The sequence below is a fragment of the Rhincodon typus genome, chromosome 2 (assembly GCF_021869965.1).
Source record: "Rhincodon typus isolate 14 chromosome 2, sRhiTyp1.1, whole genome shotgun sequence".
NCBI lineage: Eukaryota > Metazoa > Chordata > Chondrichthyes > Orectolobiformes > Rhincodontidae > Rhincodon > Rhincodon typus.
In genome coordinates this window covers 144,338,480-144,350,762 of record NC_063333.1, presented here as the reverse complement: position 1 = coordinate 144,350,762, position 12,283 = coordinate 144,338,480, and the positions used below count along the sequence as shown (strand labels likewise).

The following is a 12,283-nucleotide window of genomic DNA, read 5'->3' as shown; positions in this document are numbered from 1 at the left end:
GTAGAGCTGGATGAACACAGCAGGCCAAGCAGCATCAGAGGAGCAGGAAGGCTGACGTTTCGGGTCTAGACACTTCAGAAATATTCAGAAAACCCATTTCTGAAGAAGGGTCTCGACCCGAAACATCAGCTTTCCTGCTCCTCTGATGCTGCTTGGCCTGCTGTGTTCATCCAGCTCTACACCGTGTTATCTCAAATTCTCCAGCATCGGCAGTTCGTACTATCTCTGGAGGAGACTTAGTCCGGTTGCAAATGATACAACAATGCTCTGGTAAACGCAAATGCTTTTCATTTACTGTAAATTTAGTAAATGCTGAATAGACTTTCTTACTTCAGTTTCAAATCTTCCAAAGCTACATTAAAGATGGTCTTCAGTAAAATTGCAATTATCTAGTTATTAACATTGATTTCAGATGTTACAATGGCATGTTCAAGCTGACTGCACATTAATGTGGTTTGCATCAGACTGGTAATAAAAATATTACAAATCTCTGGTCACTTTCTGTTTCTAGGATAACTGTGTAACCAATTGATAACACCATCTGGTACACAATGAGGACAGGACGGAAGGCTTGTGTGATCAGTCACGGTCTATGCCACTGTCTTAATCTAAACCAAAACGCAGTTGGCCATTGCAAATCCATTTTAATCATCACTTTACTCAATAATTACATAAAATGCTGCTTAATTTTCTCGTGAAGTCCAATTCTCTGGGTAGTCAGGGTCTTAGCCAAGCGACTTAGAAACATGAGAAAAATGGTCATCGACATCACAATGACGTAATGACTGATACTGCAATAAAGGAAAGATCAATTAATTTATTTGATTGCATAATTTTGAAGAGACAACATTGTTTTTGCACTTAAGCTACCAAATCTGATTAAATGTTTCTGCTGTGGTGGTTTTTATAGGTGATGTGGAGAATTAATAGTAACCTACCATGGATCTTCCATGCTTGCTGAAAGCAGGCATACTCCACGTAAGCACACAGAGTAATACCAGCACCCAAAGGAACCTCTATACATTAGACACTCGCACTCCTTACATTAAACTGTCTCACAACAGTTATTGCAACGTAAAAGGTCTAATACTGGACTGACCATCTTGGATAATTCCCTGTTGTCAACAGTGGAAGATCCCTGTTCCCTCCCAGACCAGAACAATTATTATAAAAATTACTATTTATAAATTCTTCGTGTTGACACCAGTTTGCAGGATCTCTTCCTGCAGTGCTGAACACAAAGTAGCGTTTTGTTGTTATATTTAAGTAGAGGTTGGGGAAGGCGGAAAAAATGCCTAACACTCCTGGCTCCTTGAAGAATTAGACAAGGAATATATAGCACTGCCACAGATTCCACCTTTCACCATTGTCAATTCCTTTATAGCTGAAGGATGTGACACAGGTGCCAGAGGTATGAGTTAAGATTATACTTGGTAGTTGCACTATTGTTTTGAATGAACCACATCAGATCAAAAGGTAGACTCTGTGGCCACTCCAGACTGGTTTCTAACAACCCCTTGCTTTACTGTGCTTTCCACATAAGTGCAAACATATAATATAAAGATGATGCGAAAATCAAGGTACAGAGCTGTAAAATTTGAAAATGCACAGGTGGTACACTTAGAGCTGCTCACTCAATTCACAGTCATGTTTCACCTTCAGTGCAGAAGCCGAATTGATAGTGCCACTAAATCTAACGTAATAAGGCAGGTTACACAGATGGTAGCTGCTCTATACCAATGAATTAACACCAGTTCAGTTCTTTGGCAAACATGACTCAACATTATGATTGGGTTCTGAGGGTCACTGGAACCCTAACATCAACTCTGATTTCTCTCCATAGACGCTGCCAGACCTGCTGAGTTTTTCCAGCAATTTCTGTTTTTGTGTGCGTGTTGATTATGATTGGGTCTCCTGAATGATCAGACAGAAATTTAACATATAATGAGGTACAAAACCAAATAAAGCAGTGAGATCCCAGATTTGCATCCTGATTTGTGCTGTTCAACATGTAAATTAGATGGGCTGATTGAAGTTGGCTGTTCTTCAGATGGCCTCCATATTTCTAAGCCACAGCCCCAGGGCCAGAAAGTAGTCGGATTGTGATCCAGAGAGTCTGTTCATTTTGTGGACAGTCACAGGAATAGATTCAGTCAAACTGCCCTCCCACAATCAATGCCTCAACTCACATGTAAAGATTAGGCACAGACTCACAGGCTTTTAACACCTTTAGAGGACTCTGAGGAGATTTACCACAACATTTCCATGGAGAGAATTCAGCTACAAAAATGTTGAGGAGAAGCTGGGGCTATTTTCCTTGAACAAAAGAAGATTGAGGGGTAATTTAATAAAAGGTGATGACAGGTTCAGCTGAGACACACAGAGAAAACCTGTACTCATTAGTTGGTCTAACAAGGAGTGGGGGGGGGACACCTAGATTTTAGGTTTTGGGCAAGAAATGCAGGGGGATACAAGGAAAAACTTCTTAAATGCAACAAATAGTAATGACATGGAACTCTATGTCTAAAAGGAAGGGTGTAGCTGAGACAGTCAATGATTTCAAAATGAATTTAGACAAACACAGGGCTACAAGCTAAAGCATGAGGATGTGGTAGCAGGGTGACCAAGCCTGACAACTCAACGTTCATGTACACTGATATTTCAGAACACTGGTCGAAAAGGAAAAGGAGATGGGGTAACTTTATTAATAAAGAAAAGTGTCATTGCGGAGCTACGTAGTGGCATAGATAGATATCGATGATGTGGCATCAGTTTGGGTGAAAATAAGGAATAGCAAGGGAAAGAAGTCATGGGTAGGAGTCTTCTACAGGCCCCTGAAGAATTGTATCACTGTAGGGCAAAGTGTAAAGCAGAATGTAATTGAGCTGCACAAGAACAGCATTACAATAATCATGGGTGATTTTAATCTGCTTATTGACTGGACAAATTAGATGGGAAGGGTAAATTAGAAGACAAATCCGTTCAGTGAATGAGTTATTGTTTCTATGAGCAGCGTGTTACAGAATCTACCCAGGAACAGGATATTTTAGATCTAATAAAGTTTAAATGAAGTAGCATAAGAAATCCCATTGTTAAGGAACCTCTGGGGGTAGCGATCACAACATGATAGAATTTCAAATTTGAAGGAGAGCAATCCAGGTCTCAAACCAGGGTCCTCAACTGAAATAAAGGCAATTACAGAGCGGGCTGGGAAAACTGACTAAGAGGAAGGTTGGCAGAAGAGTAATGGCAGATGTTTAAGCAGAGATTTCATAACACAGTAAAAATATATTTCATTCAAATAGAAGGTCTCAAAGAGAAGCACGACCCGCTTGTGGTTAACAAAGATGGTCAAACAGAGAATGCAAACAAAAATTAAGGCATACAAGGTAGCAAAAACTAGTGGTAGGCCACAGGATTGGGTATTTTTTTTAAAAAGAAACCAGCAGTGGATGATTAAAAAGCTAATAGAGAGAGGAAATTGATTACGAAGATACATTGATACAAAATATAAAAGCAAACGGCAAGCGCTTCTACTGGTATAGGGAAATAAAGTAACTACAGTGAGGGACTCTTGAAGGATGCAACTGGGGAATTGATAATGGAGAACAGGGAAATGGCAGATCATTTAAGCCAATAGTTTGGATTGGTCCTCGGAGTGGAAGACACTATGAAGATCAGATAAGAAAAGAAATGGAGGAAAGTCTTGTGATATCTCCATCTAGAGGGTCAAAATATTTGACAAACTAAAGGGACATAATGGCCTGCATCTGAAGGATTTTAAAGGAAGTGGCTGCAGAGATACTGGAGGCATTGGTTAAAATGTTCCAGAACTCAATGGATTGATGCCCCTGTTCAAGAATGGATGAAGACAGAAAGCAGAAATCTAAATGTTACTTAGCCCAACATCTGTCATTAGGAAAAAGAAAGACATTTAGAAAAGCTTAACAGAATCAAACAGAATCAATATGATTTTTGAATGGAGAATGATGCTCGAGACATCTGCTAAAATTCTTTGAGGATGTAACAAGTAGAGTTGATAAATGGGAACCAGTAGATGTAATGCATTTGGATTTTCAAAAGGCATTAAATAAGGTGCCACATACAAGGTCATTGCAGAAGATAAGAGCTTACAGCATTAAGTGTAATGTAGGAGCACAAATTCGATCAGTTAACACACAGAAGACAGAGAGAAGGCATTAATGGCCCTTTTATCATATTGGAAAGATGTAACTAGTGCAGTGCCACAAGGATCTTTCCTACAGGCTCAATTATTTACAATGTACATTAATGACTTGATTGCGGGGGGGGGGGGCAGAATGTAATGAACCCAAATGAACCCAATTTTGCATTTGATAGAAAAGTGGGAAGGCATGCTATGAAGAGGACACCCTGAGTGAGTGAGCAAAAAACATGGCAAAAAGAAGTTAATGTTGGAAAGTGCACTTGTTTCACACTTTGAAAGGAGGAATGAAAAGGCAAACTATTACTTAAATGAAGAGCAATTCCATTTCAAGTGATCTGGGTATTTTCGTGCATGAAACACAAAATATGAGCATGCAAACAGCAAGTAATTAAGACAATAAATAGAATTTTGGCCTTTATTGCTAGGGGGTTGGAGTTCAAAAATAGGGAAGTCTTGCTACAGCTGTACAGGGTGTTGGTGAGGCTGCACCTGGAGTACTTTGGATAGCGTTGGTCCCCATAGTTGCGAAGGCAATTCAAAGAAGATTCACAATGCTGATTCCTGTGATGAAGGGGTTGATTTATCACGAACTGCTTAACAAGTTAGGCCTTTATCCATTATGGTTTAGAAGGCTGAGGGGTGATCTTATTGAAAAATACAAGACTCTGAAAAGACTCGACAGGGTAGATGTCGAGAGATATTTACACTAGTGGGGGAGGCTTGAACTGGGGACATAGTTTAAGAATAAGAATGAGATATAAAGGAATTTCTTCTGTGAGAAGGTGGTGAATGTTTGAAACTGTCTATTTCAGAGAGTTGAGGAGGCTAAATTACTGTAAGTACTTAAAAGAAGAGGCAGATGGATTTTTGAAATCTCAGACAGTTGAGGCCTACAAGAGCTGGCCTGGGCATTTCAGCCACGATCTTATTGATGACAGGCTTGAGGGGCAGCCTGACCTACTCCTTTTCCTATTTCTTATGTTCTTATGAATGGATACTGACTGGATTGCTTTGTAGAGAGCTGGCATGGACGCAATGGGCCAAATGACTACCACTCCATGGCCAATGCAACTGTACAGAAAGCACATGAATCCGTCAGTGCAGAGCGGTTTTTGAAAATACTAGATGGTATCAACAAGCACAATGTGACTAAGACAGCTACAGTGACATTATTAATTGCCTTGCTAGTATCAAGGGAAAGGGAGGAATAAGTTTGTCTCTGCACTGGTGTGAGCTCCAATCCTGAAAGCTGGCATGAATTTCCTCGAGTTACAAGAGGTTCACAGATCAATTCTCATTCTCCAATGCCACATTGTGAACTGGGCAAGAAAAACCTTCAGAATTCATGTTTTCTAAGCTATTCTCTTCATCGTCATAAAGTGGGTACAAATGATTCTAATGCATGCACACCATGGCAGTAAAAAAAACCAAGCCTGAGGCTGTAATTGTAGAAGACTGCAATTCAATCAACATCACACAGAAGCATCTATTCATTACTTTTTATGGCACTAGGCCAAGACAATTAGGGTCTTCTTTCATGCTCTGTGGAAGGGAATAAAAGGTAGTAACCTATTACAACAGGCATTGACATAAGATGAAACTAGGTCCATGTCAAAAATGGTTGCCAGTCCAGGGTCTGCACTGTAACAAGGTATGAAAGAGACCTCCCAGTCTTCCATTAATTTTTCTTAGAAATTGTTTACTGGATGACCCAGGACAAAGATCCACATATAAATGGATGTTAAGGATTGTCCCCTTCCTGATCCCTCCCAATGTCAAGGGAGAAAGAGGTCACAGACCAAAGATATAGAGACAACTTAAAGCTTCCATGATGAAACCAACCATTATTCCACTGTGATTCTGAGTCTGAGACTGAGTCTGAAAGACAGTCACTGTTTGACTTGTTTTCAGCTGAACAGAGGATGGCCCTATGCTTGGGTCCATTGAAATTGTACAAAATGATCAAAGGAGAAAAAGTTGGTCAGTAGTTTTCTCACATTTGCAAGTACCAAAAGGTGCCCAATAGACAGTCCTAGGAAAAAATATGTAATACACTTTTCAGACCAAAATCTTAAAAAATAGAAATAGAATAAATTTTGTTACTAGACAATTTTGAATCAGGTGCTTTAGAAATGAAATCTGGATGGGATGAATAACAGGAAGCTGATTTAACATCTTCTATCCCTTCAATACAATGGCCAAAGTCAATATTATACCAAATTTTCCCGATAAAATTTACCAAGCTCTTCTGGGTTTATTTTAATTAGATGCGTCACCAACATATATAGTAGCTGTTAAACACACTGACTCTTACCCAGCTGCCAAAAATGCAACATTAATTGGTGTATCCAAGATGGGGTGTGGTAATAAGTGTTTGCAAAGCTAAGTAGACTTAATTATTCTATGCCTCTCTATTGTTCTGCAAGATGCTTCTTAAAGCTCATCACTTTGGTCATTTTTTAAGTCATCTGTCCCCAATATTGCCTTACGTGGCTCAGTGACAAATTTTGTTTGAAAGATTTTCCTTTGAAGTACTTTGCAATATTTTATTACGTTGGAAGGTGCCACATAAACACAAGTTACTGTTGTCTCAACCTCTCTAATTCACCAAAATTGGAGCCATACAACTGATAATAATTATATAGCTTCAGATTAACAACAGTGGAGAGTGACAGTGGGCTTTGGTGGAGTAGGTTTAAATCAGAGACAGAGGCAAATATGAAAGAAGGGAGTTAAATCATGACTATGGAGCAAGGGGGAAGAGGACAAGTAGCACTGTTTCAACCACAGGCTGTTACTTTTCTGACTAATTAAATCCTTCTGATTGAAGTGTTGTTACTGTGCTAGCTGGATGTATCAACACCATAGCTTAAAGGTAGATAATGGGCCACAATGCAACTGAAGGGTTTAATTAACTGGGATATTCTAAAAATAGAAACTGAAAATCTCTCTAATTCAGATGAGTAACATGTTTTGAGCAATTAGTAAAGTTTGCAAACATTGTAACCAAGCTGAGGCTCTAAGACATCGCAAAGGATAAAAAAGTTTTATACTTAGTCAACTGAATGAGTGCTTCATTTACAGTGGTAAGGACTTTTGATGCCTTCTGTAATATCTAAAGTGGTAATGGGATAAGGCGAAAAGTAGAGTTAAAGGATTATTAACAATGATCTTGTTGAATGGCAGATCAGATGGACCAAATGCCTACTTCTGCTCTTATGTTTAATGACCTTATAAGATCATAAGACATAAGAACAGGAGTAGGCCATTCAGCCTTGAGCCTGCTCCACCATTCAAAAGGATCAGTTCCATCACAGATAGACTGGTAATGAAGGCGTTTAGTGAGCTAGCCTCCACTGCTCAGACCACTGAGTGTAGGAGTTGGGACGTCACATTGTGGTTGTACAGAACACTGGTGAGGGCATTTTCAGAGTACTATGTACAGTACTGCTCACCCTGCGATTGCAAGGTTTTATCAAATTGGAGAGTGTACAAAAAAGATTTACAAGGATATTACAGGGATTGGAGAGTTTGAGTTATAACAGGCTGAATAAGATAGGACTTTTTTCACTGGAGTCTAGTAGGTTGAGGGGTGACCTTAGAAGTTTATAAATCATGAAGGGCATAGATAAGGTGAATAGCGAAGATCTTATCCTTAGGGTACGGGAGTTCAAAACTAGAGGGCATAATTTTAAGGTGAGTGGGGAAAGATTTAAAAGGAAACCGAAGGGCAACTTTTTCACGCAGAAGGTGGTTCGTATGTGGAATGAATTGCCAGACGAAGTGGTAGATACAGGTACAGTTACAACTTTTCAAAGGCATTTGGATAAGTAGATGAATAGGAAAAGTTTAGAGGGATATGGTCTAAATGCAGGCAAACGGGAATGGTTTAGTTTGGGAAACTTGGTCCACATGGATGAGTTGGACTGAAGGGTCTGTTTCCATGCTGTATGCCTCCATGACTCAAGGCTGATCTGGCATTCCTCATGTCCATTTTCCTGCCTTTCCCTTTTACCTCTGGTTCCCCTACTGATCAAGAGTGTTTGTCACAATGTTTGCAAACTTCAGTAATTGCTCAAAACATTTTACTGATTTGAATTAATGAGATATGTTCAGTTTCTATTTTTAGAATTTCTCAGTTAATTAAACCCTTCAGTTGAGTTGTGGCCCTTAATCTACTTTAGAGCTATGGTGTTGATACAGCTATCTCAGCCTTAAATATACACAAAAGACTCTATCTTCTTAATGCGAAGGAGTTCCAAAGACACTCAAACCTCAGAAAAAAATCCAAAAATTTCACCTCATCTCAATCTTAAATTGGTGCTCCTTTATTCTGAGACTATGCCCTCTGGTCTTAGACTGTCCCGTGAATCCTCTCATTTATCCTGTCAAGCCCCTTAGGAATCCTATATGTTTCAATGACGTCACCTCTCATTCTGCTAAACTTCAGTGAGTAGAGTCCCAACCAGTTTAGTCTTTGCTCATAAGACAATCCCTCCATATCAGGGATCATCCTAGTGAATCTTCTCTAAACTGCCTCCAATGAAATGATATCTTTCCTTAAATAAGGGGACCCAAACTGCATACAGTACTCCAGGAGTGGACTCACCAGCACCTTGTACACTTGCAGTAAGACTTCCCTACTCTTATACTCCAAAGCCCTTGGAATAAAGGCCAATATTCCATTAGCCTTCCTGATTACCTGCTGCACTCATGTGCTAGCTTTCTGTGCTTCATACACAAGTACCCCCAACTCTCTTTGTATGCAATTTTCTGCAGTTTTTCTCCATTTCAATAACATTGCTCTTTTGTTCTCCCTTCCAAAATAAACAACTTCACATTCTCCCATTTGCCAACTTTTTGCCCACTTACTTAACCTATCAATATCTCTTTATAAAATGTTTGTATCCCTCTTACAACTTGCCTTCCCACCTATTTTAGTGTTGTGTGCCAGTCTGACTACAGTACATGCACTTCCTTCTTCTAAGTCATTAATATATATCGTAAACAGTTGCCTACTGGTTATAGGCTGCCAATCTGAAATGTAGCCGTTTGTCCCCAGTCACTGTTTCTTGCACATTAACCAACTCTCTATCGATGCCAATATATTACCACCAACACAATGGGCTCTTACGACTTAATCTTTTGTGGGGCACCTTTCCAGATGCCTACTTATCTAGAATATATTAGGCATAGCAATTACAATAAAAGCAGTAATGAAAAAGAACACCATGCTAATTAGCACAAAATTGTAGCTATTTTTAGTGATAACTCTAGAAAAGCAAGGTTTGCCTCTTTCAGAGAGGTTGAATAATTTATTAGAATCAACTTATGCCAATTCATATGGAGATTGGCATGAAATCCAAAAAAATGTCAATCCATTCATCTTCAGTGCTACTGACATGACTCCATTTACACCAATGCATTGTCAGCAATTAATGTAGGCATGGTTAGGACTCATTTAAGCAACACGCTAAATTTCACTAACAACCAGGCTCTGACAGATGAAACTGACTACCGTGAAGTTAAATTCTCAGTATTGCAGACTTTTTTCCTATGCTTACATTACCAAAGTGGAATATTGTGGTGGCAAGGATTGTGGATGGGAATCGAGAGGTGAAATTAAATTACTCCTTCACTCTGAAAGATTTGACAATAAGTATCTCACAAACAGTTTTGTCTTAACATATGTGTGCAAATACATATTAATTCATATATTGTTTCCATGTACATATTTACAGATATGTCAACATTCATATTAACGCACACAAATAAATATGTACACGATGAATAAAACCATCAAAAAACCCCAAACCCAATACAAATGTATGAATTATGAGTATGCCGCTCAGCCCCTTGAGCCTATTCCACCATTCATTAACAGCATACTCAATCAGATTACTTCACATTTCCACCCATCCCTGATAATCTTTCACCCATTTGCTCATCAAATGTTTATCTATCACTGTCTTAAAAAAAATCTAAGACTCAGTTTCCACTATGCTTTGAGGAAGAAGATAGATTGATAAATACAGATGATTTAAATACCTTGTTCCAATGTCCAGCCAGCTTCCATAGTCTTTAACCAGGAAGAAGAAATGCTATGATAATAAATTTATAGATTAACACATCACCATCTATTGCAAAAAGGTAACCTACATTTTATTTTTTATTAACTGAAAAGAATATTGTCTTAATAAGATTCCTGCCATTACAAGTTAAGAAAACGGTAACCTGGATTTCCTGGATAGCTTTGTCCAGGTACATGGCCAATCGGGATACAAGTCAAATTCCTAAAAGATTGCAGAACTATGAGCATGAGTGAGTTAAGGCACACACATAATGCTCCCAAATTTCCTTGGCCCATGATGATTAACCATCAATGCCTCTGCTTTTAACGCTAGCCTAGCCACAATCCCATGTTAAGAATTGTATACTGTGCACAGTTGTGAAGCAGGGTCATGTTAGACACGAAATGTTAACTCTATGTTTCTCTCTATAGGTGTTGACAGACTTGCTTTTTTTTTTGCAGCATTTTCTGTTTTTATTTCAGCACTGCTGCTTCATAGCGCCAGGGACACAGGTTCAATTCTGGCCTTGGACAACTGTCTGTGGAGTTTGCACATTCTCCCTATGTCTGCATGGGTTTCCTCTAGGTATTCCAGTTTCCTCCCACATTTCAAAGATGTGCAGGTTAGGTGGATTAGCCATGTTAAATTGCCTATAGTATCTAGGGATGCATAGGTTAGGTGGATTAGCCGTGGGAAATGCAGGGTTGCAGGGATACGGTAGGTGGGTGAGTCTGGGTGGGATGCTGATCGGAGAGTTGGTGTGGACTTGTTGGGCTGAATGGCCTGTTTCCACACTGTAGGGATTCTATGATTCTATGATATCCAACATCCTGAAAGTTTTCATTTAATTGCATCCATTGTTTGCTGTTTGCTCAAAGACTTCCTGCAAATTACAACCAAATTTTCAGGTGTAGCAGGAAACAAATTCACTTTATTGGTGTTTTGTTAGGTTTGAGCTTTTCTTTTAAAAAAAATCCTCACTGAGATCAACTCTCTGTTTCAGTGAAAGCATTTTTATGACATCAATACAAATCACGTTATAAAGTGAAAATCTTCCCCAGTTGCTGGATTTTCAATGTGTTGTGTCTGATGGCAGGAATGTTGATTTCATACTCAATGAAGACATTTACAGTTTGAGTACATGCTTTTCTTATGCCTCGATTGTTGACACTGATTTCCAGTTGCCTGTATTTTCACACATTTTACAGTAAACTAAACTGTAACTTTGTATCAGGAGAATTAGCAATTAGCTTGGGATTGGGCACAACTTTTAGGTCCAACGTCTTTGAAAGTTGTCCCTACAGTAAAAATTCCAGCCATTATTGCTCCCCAGCCTAACTAGAAGTGGAGCAGCACTGAGCAGATTTTCAATCCCGGTACGTAATGACATAACTTCAACCTTAAAGTAAGTTTCAGTATCATCAGTGACTCACCAAAGCCATGATGTCGGAGATGACCAGCACAATGAGAAATAAACTATTGGAAAAGACATGAGAAAGCATCTTAAAGAAACATTCACTGGTAAAGTATAGCAGCAATGTTTCAACAAGTATCTGAAAATAAAACTTGAATAAGATAATAATTTTAATTTGGTGTACCTGTTTGAGGACAAATGAGTTGAAACTTGAATACTTTCGAATGCACACATTACGATAACAAAAGGAATTAGTATCTGCAAAAGCATTAAGGCATTGTGTTTGATTCGTATTCTACACCATAGTGAAAACCTTCACATCAGGATAAGTAACAGATGAATTATAAAACTTTAGGTGTAATGGTCAAAATTCTTCAAATTATATCAAATGAGTAAATCAACCAAAACTGTTTACCCAACAGCAACATCAAGGTTTTATTCCTTTATTCTTTCATGTAATGTTTCATGACTAGCAAACAAGCATTTGTTGCCCAGCTCTAGTTATCCATTAACTGAGTGGCTTGTTGGGACATTTCAGAAGCCAGTTAAGAGGCAACCACATTGCTGTGGGTCTAGAGACACATGTAGGCCAGTCTGGATAAGGATAGCAAA

At 38.9% G+C, this 12,283-nt stretch overlaps 1 protein-coding gene across 7 annotated transcripts in view; it reads right to left on the bottom strand.

Annotated features, from left to right (window-relative positions):
• Nucleotides 1-628: 628 nt before the first annotated feature.
• pign (phosphatidylinositol glycan anchor biosynthesis, class N) overlaps nucleotides 629-12,283 on the bottom strand; it is a 97,524-nt gene continuing 85,869 nt past the window's right edge. For 5 of the 7 annotated variants that reach the window (XM_048616921.1, XM_048616911.1, XM_048616927.1 and 2 more), the window contains 4 exons: nucleotides 11,856-11,929; nucleotides 11,691-11,733; nucleotides 10,235-10,287; nucleotides 629-791 (listed from right to left, as the gene is read on the bottom strand). In XM_048616921.1, the coding sequence (XP_048472878.1) occupies nucleotides 668-791; nucleotides 10,235-10,287; nucleotides 11,691-11,733; nucleotides 11,856-11,929 (294 nt within the window). In that variant the 3' untranslated portion in view covers nucleotides 629-667. Of the gene's footprint in view, nucleotides 792-10,234; nucleotides 10,288-11,690; nucleotides 11,734-11,855; nucleotides 11,930-12,283 lie in introns of those variants that run through there. The other 2 variants (XM_048616937.1, XR_007265618.1) reach the window with 2 other exon arrangements.